We start from the raw sequence: 13,719 nt of genomic DNA, 5'->3' as shown, positions 1-13,719 counted from the left end.
AAATTAGACTTATTCAGCTTCTGTAACTCAGTTCCCATTAATAGTTCCAGGAAACTGTTTCCTCATTAGAAGTACAGCTCAGCAAGTTTTGCTTCCAGAAAATCACAATATTCTTTGCCCACTGTTCCCTCTCATGTCACAGCTCCTGCGATACTGCGCACAAGACTAAATGTGCCAATCTCATCTATTACATATAATTAGCTGCCTACAGCAGAGATTCTGACTTGGCTGAAGCAGGCTGTGAGTATAATGAGTTTAATACACCGAGGAATAATGCGATTATTTAACTGGTGTTGTTTGTGTGTTTACTTGTAGGAGGCAAGTGTTTCCGATACGTATGGAAAATGAGTCCATGGAAGGATAACAAGAGGACGGTTTGGTGTCAGCGATCCGATGGAACAAATGTCACAGGTGGGAACCGATAAAACATTATTCCCCCTTTCACAGTTGCCGTCAATTTATTATTTTGCTGGACACTTTACAGCTGGTATACACGATATGGCCTAACGGTTGTGAACACCTGAGCATCACACTTGGGGCTCATTTACACTTGCTTTGGCTTCAACACACATTCAGGCCTGGTTCACACTGGTGCGTTTTGACATGCGATTAGGCATGTCAAAACGGCGGTATTTGCTGCAAATTGCCGGTAGTGGCACCGCCCTAATCGGTGCGACGACGCATCTGCAGCGCTGCACCGATTTCAAAAAGTATTTCGCCCAGGTTCACACTGGGTACGATTTGCTTCGATTTGAGATGCGATTTCACATGTGAAATCGTATCTCAAATCGGCGGCAATTGTCGGCAATGACACCGTCCTAATCGGTGCGACGCCGCATCTGCGGCGCTGCACCGATTTCAAAAAGTAGTTCCTGTACTACTTTTTGCGATTTCGGGCCGCGATTTACATTGACATCTGTGCAGAAACCTGCACAGATGTCTCTTAAATCGCGGCCGAAATCGGGACTGCCAGAGGGAGTGAAGCCGTGCGAGTTCAGCTGAACTCGCACGGCTTCACTGCCGCAGCCCAGTGTGAACCTGGGCAAAGGGCTAGTTTACACTTGCTTCAAAACAAGGCTTCGGACACGCTTTGTTAAAGCTCTCTGAATACCAGTCAAAGCCCCTGTCACTAAATAAAATGGTTAGCTTACAGTCCTGTTTACACCTTGAGGTTAAAGGGGTAGTAAAGACTTGTGTTTTTTTACCTTAATGCATCCTATAAGGTAAAAAAACACCTGGCAGTCACCGCCCCCCAGCCCCCGTTTTATTCGGCGGAGACGCGCTCTCTCTCTCTCCACAGGGCCCCAGCTCTTGATTGGATAGATTGATAACAGCGTAGCCAAAAAACGTGACAAAACACTTGGTGCCAGAAGTGGGGTGTTTGATTTGTGTAAACAAGAAATAGAGTATGAAATGAGACTCCTAGGTTTGGTTTTCCTCAATCCTCCCCGATTGCTTGGGTGTGAGACTGGCATGTAGAGTATGGTGACATATATTTATGGGTAATATGTACGCACATACTGGGGTCAATGTAGGCAAGAGCAAGTTATCCTGCCAGAATATCTTTAGAGAGTGGGGGGAGACTGGAGTACATAGAGGAAACGCACACATTGGCCCAGATTCTCAAACGAGTTACGCCGGCGTATCTCCAGATACGCCGTCGTAACTCTGAGTCTGAGCCGTTGTATCTATGCGCCTGATTCTTAGAATCAGTTACGCATAGATTTCTATTAGATCCGACCAGCGTAAGTCTCTTACGCCGTCGTATCTTAACTGCATATTTACTCTGGCCGCTAGGGTTGTGTACGCTGATTTACGCCTAGAAATATGTAAATCAGCTAGATACGCAAATTCATGAACGTACGCCCGGCCAACGCAGTACAGATACGCCGTTTACGTCAGGCTTTTCCCGGCGTAAAGTTACCCCTGCTATATGAGGTGTACATGAGGCGTACCAATGTTAAGTATGGACGTCGTTCCCGCGTCGAATTTTGAAAATTTTACGTCGTTTGCGTAAGTCGTTCGTGAATAGGGCTGGGCGTCATTTACGTCGAAAGCATTGGCTTCTTGCGGGTTAATTTGGAGCATACGCACTGGGATACTTTCACGGACGGCGCATGCGCCGTTCGTAAAAAGCGGCATTTACGTGGGGTCACATAAAATTTACATGACACACGCCCACATATACCACATTTGAATTAGGCGGGCTTACACCGGCCTATTTACGCTACGCCGCCGCAACTTTCGTTTGAGAATACGGCACTTGCCTGTAAAAGTTGCGGAGGCGTAACATAAATAGGATACGTTACGCCCGCACAAACATACGCGATTCTACATGAATCCGGGCCATTAAGTAGTTTGAAGTTGGACCTATGGTTGGACATTATTTAGTTTAGATACAAAGTTAGGTCGAGTTCAGGTAGGAGGTGTTCCCGTACCAATATTTTTCACCCTTATGCCGCTTACACACGACCGTTTTTCGCGATGTGAAAAATTACATTTTTTTTATGTCATTAAAAACGATCGTGTGTGGGCTCCAGAGCATTTTTCGCAACGTTAAAGATGGGCATTAAAAATTTAGAACATGCTCTAAATTTTCGCGTCGTTTTAAATGTTGCCGTTTTTAACATCGTAAAAAATGGTCGTGTGTAGGCTGTAACGACATGAAAAAAAAGTTATGAGACGGAGCACTCGTTCTGGCAAAACTAGCTTTCGTAATGGAGATAGCACATTCGTCACGCTGTAACAGACTGAAAAGCGCGAATCGTCTCTCACCAAACTTTTACTAACGCGAAATCAGCAAAAGCAGCCCAAAGGGTGTCGCCATCCGAATGGAACTTCCCCTTTATAGTGCCGTCGTACGTGTTGTACGTCACCGCGCTTTGCTAGAGCATTTTTTTTCACGATTGTGTGTAGGCAAGGCCGGCAAGTACCTGAATTGTTTTATCTGCTCTGATGGTCAAGTGCCTGAACTGTCTGTAAAGTTCCATCCATCATGGTGGTTTTGTGCCTGCACGTTTAAGGCCTCGTACACACAACCGTTTTCCTCGACAGAATCCATGAAGAAACTTGGTGGGAGAGCTTTTTTGCCGAGGAAACCGGTCGTGTGTATGTTTTTCATTGAGGAAACTGTCGAGGAACTCGACGAGAAAAAAAGAAAACAAGTTCTCCTTTTCCTCGTCGGGAGTCTCAATTTCCTCGTCGTGTTCCTCGTCGGGCTGGTTTTCGACGAGAAACACGTTCGTGTGTATGCTAAGAAACCCGCACATGCTCAGGATAAAGTATGAGACGGGAGCGCACCTTCGGTAAAAGTAGCGTTTGTCACGCTGTAACAGACTGAAAAGTGCAAATCGTCTCTTACCAAACTTTTACTTAACACGCAGTAACATGAGATTAGCAAAAGCAGCCCCAAGGGTTGTGCCAGTGGAATCGAACTTCCCCTGCCATTGTATGTGTTGTACGTCACCGCGTTTGAGAACGACGAGATTTGGTCTTGACAGTGTGTACGCAAAGCAAGCTTGTCGAGTTTCCGTCGAGGAAAACGATGTGTCTTTTCCGACGAGTTCCTCGGTCGTGTGTACGAGGCATAAGACTTGGGAGCTGCAGTAGCCCGGAGGATGATATGGACTTTGTATTCTACAGTTCTTTCCACCCTACAGCGTTGCAATTGCTGCACTGCGATCTGGTAACCGGATGCTTAATGCCGCATACACACGACCGGTTTTTCCATCGGAATAAACTCCGACTGTGTTTTTCCGACGAAATTCCGCTCAAGCTGTCTTGCATACACACGGACGGACAAGCCAAATTCCGACTGTCAAAAACGCGGTGATGTACAACACTACGACGAGCCTAGAAAAATAAAGTTCAATGCTTCTGAGCATGCATCAAATTGTTTCTGAGCATGCATGTTTTTTTCTCTGTCGGAATTCCATACACACGGCCGTAATATCCAATGAAAAAGTTCCATCTGTCTTTTTTTTCATCGAATATTCCAACCGTGTGTATGCAGCATTAGACTCTGCTGTCCATCACCAGATATGGAGGATGTAACGGTCAGGGGTTAACGCCGTTGTATCATCAATAAAACAGTGTTAACCTCCCTGGCGGTATGATTCTGTCAGAAAAAAGGTGCTGAAAGCGGTACCATTATTTGCAAGGAAATTTGGCGTTTTATATTGTAGGTCTGTCATTTTTAGAAATAACTCACTTAAATCTGACCAAACAAGATTCTAATAGGCATCCCGGGTATGACATTTTTTTAAAAACAAAATTATAAATTATAATATAATAAATAATTATAAATAATTATAACAAATAATAATATAATTATAATAAAAATTATTCAATAATGTAATCAAATTAAAATCACTGAAATTTGCTCAGTTGCAGAATTGTTGCTGTCATTATTTTTTTTTTTTTATGACGAATTTCCCCACAAATCGCTATCGCACAATTCTGCAAGTGATTATAATTTATTATCGCTGTTTTTTAGCTGATCTAAAACTATTTTTGACATAAAGGGACACTTTTGGTTGCTATGGACAATCTACAGTTTGCAGGGAGAAAGAAACGTTTTTATTATATAAAATGACATGCATGACACAGGACAGACCACTAGGGACAAGGGGGGTGTGTTTTTTTTACATACAGTACTGTAATCTATAAGATTACAGTATACTGTATGTAAAGTGTTTGTTTACGTTTTTGAATTTGGCGCCGTTCTCCGTCCCCGTGCGTCGTAACGTCGCAGGGAACGGAGATCGGCGTCACACGGAAGCACTATGTGAATCGAGCGAGGTCCCGCTCGCTCACACAGCGCGGTGGCATCGCTGGATCCAGGGACAAGGTAAGTAAAAAGTGCCTGTGGATCTAGCGAGGCAAGCCCGTGACTGACACGGGGTTACCGATAGTAGCAAGAAAATCTAACCCCGTGTCAGTCTCGGGAAGACCGCCAGGGAGGTTAATTAGCATCACACAATGAAAAGGTCTTTAGAAGCCAGACTAAGGCTAGTTTACATGACAGTAGCAGACGTAATTACCCCCTTAACAGTCTATGTTCCACATTGAATGAGTCACTCTCCTATTGACCTGTTGGGTTCAGAATCAACCACCTGTAATATTTCAAGATATCCTGCAATACATTGTGAATTATCATTACTGTCCCATCTCATGTAATCCAAGATATCATTTCTCAGTCATCCTATGCCCCTGGTGGACATAGGATGACCCTAGACACAAGAGTCATTGGTGAAGCCCCACAGGCCATACCGTTACAGAGGACTTTGATAAGCTTCTACGCTTTTAAACTATTGGAAATGACAGTTTGATGTTCATACCCACTGGCTAACTGCTTATACTATGGAGGCTTTAAAAAATGTACAAGAGGTAGGACTGCAGATAATAATGGGGTGCCTTAGAGTGTCTCTGCAGCTTACACATGTACAGTATTTGCAAATTTGTGCCCCCATGTTTATCACAAAGACAAAATAAGTTGGTTGGTTGCAGACTGGCTGGCAAGTTGAGCTGGGAATTTTCTTTGGTTTTATTTTTGCATGCCATGCAGAGCTGCACCAGATTTTGCACTCCAGTTTTACTAAATCAACTTCACTGTGAGATTTGAATAACAATTTTGGGGGGCTCTGGACACCACAGACGGGGTATGTGCAATAACCTTGGGGTACCTCCTGTCAAAATTAGGCTTTTCGTAGTCATCTTTTCCCCATACAGGATCACTTTAAGCTTTTTAAAATCCAAGTCCTAAACTGAAAGTGTTGCAAATGTAATGAACATAAGTGGTAATTGATTTTAATTAGTTTGTGTTTATGCCACTAATTACAGACCCCCCTCTTGGTCCCAAGTGAAAAGGGAGGGTGCTTTATTGCTGTAGTAATTAAGCTACGATAAAGATCAACGGAGGCTGAAATGTGTAAGCTATTGTTGTTTTTTTATGGGCAAGAGAATGTGAAATAAAGACTAAAGCCAACCATATATGGATCGGATTTTGCCCGGTTCTGTAAGCATTGGCCGAAATTCGATCAATCTATAGGCAGACTGATTGTACCCAAGTCGATCGACAACCAGCATGTTAGATTTTTAGCATGTGATTATTGCCCCGGCTATAGCTGCTAGCAGTAATCACTCTGTTCTCATGGTTTACCACTTCCATACCAGGCACTTACACACCTTCCTGCCCAAGCCAATTTTCAGCTTTCAGCGCTGTCACATTTTGAATGACAATTGCGCGGTTATGCTACACTGTACCCGAACAATTTTTTTATCATTTTGTTCCCACAAATAGAGCTTTCTTTTGGTGGTATTTGATTACCTCTGCGATTTTTATTTTTTGCGCAACAACTAAAAAAAGACCGAAAATGTTGAAAAAAATAACGTTTTTTTTTTGTTCTTTTTTTTGTGAATAAGTACGTTTTCTTCTTCGATTATGGGCACTGATATGGCGGCACTGATGTGCACCGGTGGGGCGGCACTGATGGGCACTCATAGGCGGCACTGATGGGCACTCATAGGCGGCACTGGGCACTCATAGGCAAAACTGATGGGCACTCATGGGTGGCACTGAGGGGTACTTATGGGTGGCACTGATAGGTGGGCACTGGGCATGGGTGGGCACTGAGGGGTGGCACTGATGGACACTGAGGGGTGGCACTGATGGACACTGAGGGGTGGCACTGAGGGCATTGCTGGGCATCACTTGTTTATCCCAGTGCCCATGTTGCCAGTCAGTGCCCATTTGTGGGCACTGATTGGCATCTTTCTATTTTTTTTTTTTTACTGCCCCCTTCCCTGGTGGTCCAGTGTGGGCTTCCCTGGTGGTCCAGTGTGGGCATCCGAGGGGGGGCTGCACTGATAAAAAATTAGCGCGAACCCCCCCTGTCAGGAGAGGCGCCGATCGGCTCTCCTCTACTCGCGTCTGGGGAAGAGCCATCAACGGCTCTTCCTGTTTACATCGTGATCAGCTGTGATTGGACACGGCTGATCACGTGGTAAAGAGCCTCCACCGGAGGCTCTTTACAGAGATCGGAGATGCAGGGTGTCAGACTGACACCCCGCATCACCGATCGCTGCGCTGCTCCCCCTCCACGGGCGCGCGCCGGCATGAAATTCTGCAGGACGTCAATAGACGTCCAGTCAGGATTTCACAACCACTTCCCAGACGTCAGTTGTCTATTGACCGGGCGGGAAGTGGTTAATGATTATATTTATTATCATAATATATTTTTCACTTATAATTATAGATATTACAACCAATTAAAGGTATTTTTACTTTACTAGAAAGCAAATTTAGTTTATTGTGTAAAATGAGATTTCGGTGTGTTTACTATACTAGTAAATGACGTTTTGGAACGTCTTCAAACACCCCCCCCAATTGGCCCTTTAATTGGTAGAGACACTCACTGACCAATCAGGAGGCTACTAGGACATAAAAGTGGGCGGGGCCAAGCATGACTTTTACAGCAAAATGGAGATCTGTAAATAACTTCAGCTGCTTATATCTTGGGATTATCTGACCATTCTGACATGCAGTTTTCACTGAAAAATAACCTGATTATGCATTTTCCTTGTCTGCTCAGCGGGCATGCTCCAGGTTTCTGACAAGTTTATTTAAAGCTGGAAAAGCCGAAGCACTTAGTGGCAGTGTGCCCAGAATAAGAGGCGACTTTTCTGGTGGGTAAAGGTGATGGCAGCCACCACATGGGGAACGCTCAACTTTTAAAAGCACATAAAGGTTGACAGGTTGGCTTGAAACGTTAGCGGGATCTGACCGTACAACGTGATCTACGGACATCTTACAAACAAAACATCAGAAAACTGCCGCAGTTCTAATGATGTCTAAAGTTTAACAAAAGATCCGCCGTGTTCAACTGAACAAGGTTTTTATAAAAAAATACGATTTTCTGTTGAAATGTGAAGTTCAGTAGTTTGAGTAAATATTTCAAATATTAGCAAACTTTTAACAGAATCATTACACTATTCTGTCTGGCCCGGATTCAAAGAGAATTGCGCTTTTTTTGCGGAGGCGCAGGGCAACGATTTTGCCCTGCGCCCCCGCAAATTTGCTCCGCTGCCCTCGATTCACAGAGCAGTAGCTCCGTAAATTGCGAGGGCGCGCCGGCAAAATTGCCCGGCGCTAGAGCACGCAATTTAAATGATCCTGTAGGGGGCGGGAATCATTTAAATTAGGCGCGCTCCCGCGCCGAGCGTAGAGCGCATGCTCCGTCGGGAAACTTTCCCGACGTGCATTGCGGCAAATGATGTCGCAAGAACGTCATTTGCTTCAGAGTGAACGTGAATGGCGTCCAGCGCCATTCACGAATCACTTACGCAAACTACGTAACATTCAAATAATGCGACGCGGGAACGACGGGTATCCTTTAGCATTGGCTGCCCCTACTATTAGAAGGGGCAGCCTTACGCTAAACACGCCGCACGGAAACGACGTAACTTGCGTACGCCGGGCTCGCGCAACATTGTGAATCGGTGTTAGTATGCAATTTGCATACTATACACTGAGCACAATGGGAGCGCCCCCTAGCGGGCATCGCAAGAATGCAGCCTAAAATATGCGTGGCATAAGAGCCTTATGCCACGCAGATTTTAGGCTGCAGTCGGCGTTACGATGTTCCTGAATCAGGAGCATTCGTAACGCCGGAGCAAGTAAGCAATTGCGCTGTGTAACCTATGGTTACACAGGCGCAATTGCTACTTGAATCTGGGCCATTAATTTTAGGCAAAACATTTTTTTCCTTTAGTGACCCTTTAAGTGGTTAATTTGTGTCTTTAATGTTGTTGTTTTTTAATCGGGGGAATAAAGAGCAGATTTCCAGTGACTACATGGCTAAATTGGGGAAAATAGATATTTTTATTATTTAAGGAATACATAAATAAAATAAATAAAAAAAATTAAATTTTTCTAAAGTAAATTTTTTTTCAGCTTCCCCCCCATGTTAGTAGTGTGATTATCACGGTGGAAACAAAATATTCCTGAAAACCGTACAATGGAAGATTTATGGATTTCGCTACCGCCACTCTATCGAGACTTCTTACCGAGAGCAAAGGAACAAAAAACTCAATCAGACACGAGAGTGCTCAAAGCAAACCTAATAATTGTACAAACTGATATTTTCTCTTCCTAGGTGGCTGCTCTCCAAACTCTCGCCCCGCTGCAGCTCGGCACTGCGACCCGCCATGCAGAAAACCATTTTCTTACTGTATGCAGGTAACCTACTTATAAGCTCACATTATATAATCAGCACAATTTCAGGAACATTATCCCTGTACTACCCGCCATATAATGTAATGTAGGTTTGTGCCAATGTTTTCGTTTTGAAGGGATACACTGCCACCTAGAGGATGTTTTTTGGAATTGCAGTGAAATTGACAGTACTCAATTTTCTCTATCTTTATATGAAATGTTATCTTTATATGAAATGTTATCTTTATATGAAATATTATCTTTATATGAAATGTTATCTTTATATGAAATATTATCTTTATATGAAATGTTATCTTTATGTGAAGCTTCTGTAAGATTTACAAAAGCTGTCAGACCACCTTCTGTAAATCTTAGTTGTCTGGCTATCATGCTGACTGTCTGGCTTTGACATTTTCTAAGTTGCCGACCTGGAACATATATGCTGATCAGAAAAGTCAAAGAAAGTCAGATGTCTTTATCTTCATGGTTGCTCTGGGATTTTGTCTCAAAGCGCTGAAAGTAGTACTAAAACAACATTTTTATCTTAATGCATTCATTGCATAAAAAAAAAAAACACCCCACTATATGGCCTCCCCTCCTCCCTCCGGAAGCACTTATGCCGCGTACAGACGGTCGTTTTTTTATGATAGAAAAAAACGACGTTTTATGTGATGAAAAAAAACGACGTTTTTCAAACTTCATTTTAAAAAACGATGTAGCATACACACCATCGTTTTTTCCAAAAGCTCTAGCAAAGCGCGGTTACGTTCAGCACGTACGGCGGCACTCTGTTCCATTCAAACTCGCGTCCTAACTTGCTTCTGAGCATGCGCGGGTTTAAAAACGTAGTTTTAAACGTCGTTTTAGCCCACACACGGTCATTTTTTATGACGCGAAAAACAACGTTTTGAAAAACGACACAAAAAATTGAAGCATGCTTCAATTATTTTTTTTGTCGTTTTTCACAAGACATAAAACAACGTTTTCCCCCACACACGGTCATTTTAATTGACGTTTTTAAAAACGTCGTTTTTTTTCATCACATAAAGTGATGGTGTGTACGCGGCATAAGGCCGCGTACACACGATCAGTCCATCCGGTTAACCGATGAAGCTGACTGATGGTCTGATGTGCCTACACACCATCAGTTAAAAAAACGATCGAGTCCAACGCGGTGACGTAAAACACAACGACGTGCTGAGAAAAATGAAGTTCAATGCTTCCAAGCATGCGTCGACTTGATTCTGAGCATGCGCGGGTTTTTAACCAATGCTTTTGCGTACTAACCATAGGTTATGGCTATAGCGCTTTTCAACCAAAATAATAAAAAAGCTGAGTCAACTGATTCCTTTGATTTCCTAACCTACTCTACAGAAACTAAAGTTTGATTCTGTTGGGTGAATAAAGAGAAGTTGGTGACATCCTGTTACAGTTCAACTGCAGGCAACTTTGTTGGCCAGTAGAGGACCTCTTCAAGCCAAGGCTTGTGGGCAAAATGCTTCAGAAAAGGAAGTCCCATCAGGGGACTCCTTGCTTGTTTACCTAGACCAGGGGTCTCCAAACTTTCTAAACAAATGGCTAGTTAATTGTCCTTCAGACTTTAGGGGGGGCCGGACTAGGGTCAGTGGGAGTAGAAAATGTCCTGGCGTCCAGTAGGAGTAAACTGTGCCCTATCGTTGGTGTCAGTGGGAGAACTAGAACATCCTCGTTGATGTCAGTGGAAGTAATAGTGCCCAATTGTTGGTGTCAGTTGGAGGAATGGTGTCCCATTGTTGGTGTCAGTTGGAGTATTAGTGCCCCATCGTTGGTGTCAATGGAAAGAATTCTGTCCTACCATTGGTGTCAGTGGGAGGAATTGTGAATTTTAATGGTGTCAATGGGAAGAATAGTGTCCGATTGTTGGTGTCAGCTACAGGAATTATGCCACATTTTTGGTGTCAGTGAGAGCAATAGTGGCCCCCAGGGCCAGATTAAGGCAAGCAAAGGGCTGCAAGAGACCACTGATCTAGACCAATAAAGTTGCTAGCCGTGTGAATTTTCTAGGAGTGCCACCAGCTTCTCTTTCTTCGCTGTTAGGCTTTCCGACAAGAACTTTTGTTGTCTGAAAAATTGAGAACCAGCTCTCAAACATTTGTTGTCGGAAATTCCGACAGCAAATGTCCGATGGAGCATACACACGGTCGGATTTTCCGACAACAAGCTCAGATCGAACATTTGATGTCGGAAATTCTGACCGTGTGTACGCGGCATTAGTCTTGGACAGAGTAGGGCAGGTTGGGGACTCTTAGGTGTTATTGGTTGTTGGTGTCAAGAACTGCCCTCTTTTCCTGCCCTGGTGGCATGGATGATCTCCCGTGAATGGCCAACCTGTGCTTTCTTCACTGGCCCATTCCCATACATCTTCTTGTACTTGTCTTGGTCAAATAACTGAAAAGACCAGTTGAAAATCTCAGGGCTGCGGACGGATACTCCCTGGCTTCTGGCACCCAGTCCTTCTGAACGGTGACCTGGCTTTTAGCCTTTCGAGTAGTGCACACAACTTTTTGTGGATACTGTTGGTTGCTAAGACTGCAATAGGTTTTAATGTTGTGATTATCATCTGATGTTGTTTGTCTTCTTCCCTACAGAGCGGAGTGTGTGGTTGCGAAGACGGGTACACACAGATCATGCGGTCTAGCGGCGTTCTGGACTACTGCGTGAGGGTTCCAGGCAGTGAATCCAAGAAGGCAGACGTGAAAACTTTCATTGGAAGGAGCAAACCTGTAGACTCCAATCTTCCTGAGATTTTCAACTGGTCTTTTCAGTTATTTGACCAAGGCAAGTACAAGAAGATGTATGGGAATGGGCCAGTGAAGAAAGCACAGGTTGGACATCCAGCCATCCACGGGAGATCATCCCTGCCACCAGGGCAGGAAAAGAGGGCAGTTCTTGACACCAACAACCAATAAAACCTAAGAGTCCCCAACCTGCCCTACTCTGTCCAAGACTAATGCCGCGTGCACACGGTCGGAATTTCCGACATCAAATGTTCGATGTGAGCTGATGAGGCGGAACTTATGGGCACTGATGAGGAGGCACTAAAATGCGACACTTATGGGAACTAATAGGTGGCACTGATATGTGGCACTAATGAGCACTGATAAGTGGCACTGATAGGCACTGTTAGGTGGCACTGGTGGGCACTGATAGGCAGTACTGATGGGAATTTATGGGTGACACTGATGGGTATTGATCAACAGCAGTGATGGGCATTAATGGGTGTCACTGATAGCCAGCACTAACTGGCATTGCTAATGGGCACTGATTGGTGGGCACTGATTGCTGGCACTGGTGGGCACTAATTGGTGACACTATATTGCTATAATGTAATGATGTGATGATCAGTGCCCTGAATACATTCCTAGATGTCCCCTGTGAGGAGATGCCACTGATTGGCTCTCCTCACCACACACTCTCTCAATGTGAGGCGAGGAGAGCCAATTACCGGCATCTCCGTGTTTACATGTGACCCGCTGTGATTGGACACAGAGAACGGGGTCGCGCCATGTCCTAGCAACATGGTGCGGCCGTGATCGCAGCGCTGTGCGCCCCCGCAGGCACGCGAGAGTATCCGTTCTGGGATGCCGTCATATGACGTCGTCCCAGAACGAGAGCCGCACCGCCTCACCGTCATTTGACGGTGGACGGGGAGCAACTAGTTAATTACCACCTTAATCAGCCACAGAACCCGTGTAATTAATATGTGTTCAGTTTAAAGGGATGAGGTGGCAACCCTATCCAGCCCCCTAAGGCGCAGCGGAACAGGGGCACTGACTTTAACCCCAGGCACTGAAAGAAAGTCCCTCCTCTGCTCCTAGGCCACTCCGTTGACATATTGGGGCCCAAGGAAATGTAATTTAAGCCCTGGTAAGCAAGTAGGAGCTGGGGTATTGCCAAGAAAAATTAATGTATTCATTTAGGCAGAAATGATCAATATAGCTGCCCTGACACCCCCCCGCCCTTTAGACAATGAGAGGCCTTATGGTTTTGCCCACTATAAATCTTACTATCCCTTGGGTGTTTTTGTACAAGCTATTTATTACCATTGTATAAATCAGGATATACTGTACATTTGCCTGGTTGATATGATTTGTTGTTTGTTTTACAGATGGTCGGTTGAGTCTTTGGGTCTATGTTATGTGTGCAGGGAGTTTTCTTATCCTGGTTATCCTAATCATCATCTCTTACCTGGTCTGGTAAGTACTGACATTCCAGGTAACAACAGCCAAAATGATAGATCTCGTCATTCCATCCAGGTGGAGTTGAATCTGTAGAATAAGGATGAGCCGAACACCCCCCTGTTCGGTTCGCATCAGAACTTGCGAACACACCAAATGTTCGTGTGAACTTTAGAACCCCATTAAAGTCTATGGGACTCGAACATTTGAATTCTAAAGTGTTTATTTTAAAGGCTAATATGCAAGTTTTTGTCCTAAAAAGTGTTTGGGGACCTGGGTCCTGTCCCA

At 44.4% G+C, this 13,719-nt stretch overlaps 1 protein-coding gene across 1 annotated transcript in view; it reads left to right on the top strand.

Annotated features, from left to right (window-relative positions):
- THSD7B (thrombospondin type 1 domain containing 7B) overlaps nucleotides 1–13,719 on the top strand; it is a 714,750-nt gene that overhangs the window by 695,995 nt on the left and 5,036 nt on the right. The window contains 4 exon segments of the mRNA XM_040358054.1: nucleotides 316–411; nucleotides 9,156–9,238; nucleotides 11,842–12,031; nucleotides 13,362–13,449. Coding sequence (XP_040213988.1) covers nucleotides 316–411; nucleotides 9,156–9,238; nucleotides 11,842–12,031; nucleotides 13,362–13,449 — 457 coding nt within the window.

This window comes from Rana temporaria, chromosome 6, assembly GCF_905171775.1.
Source record: "Rana temporaria chromosome 6, aRanTem1.1, whole genome shotgun sequence".
In the NCBI taxonomy this organism is placed as follows: domain Eukaryota; kingdom Metazoa; phylum Chordata; class Amphibia; order Anura; family Ranidae; genus Rana; species Rana temporaria.
The sequence above is the reverse complement of the archived record's forward strand: the minus strand, read 5'-3'. Positions and strand labels throughout refer to the sequence as shown.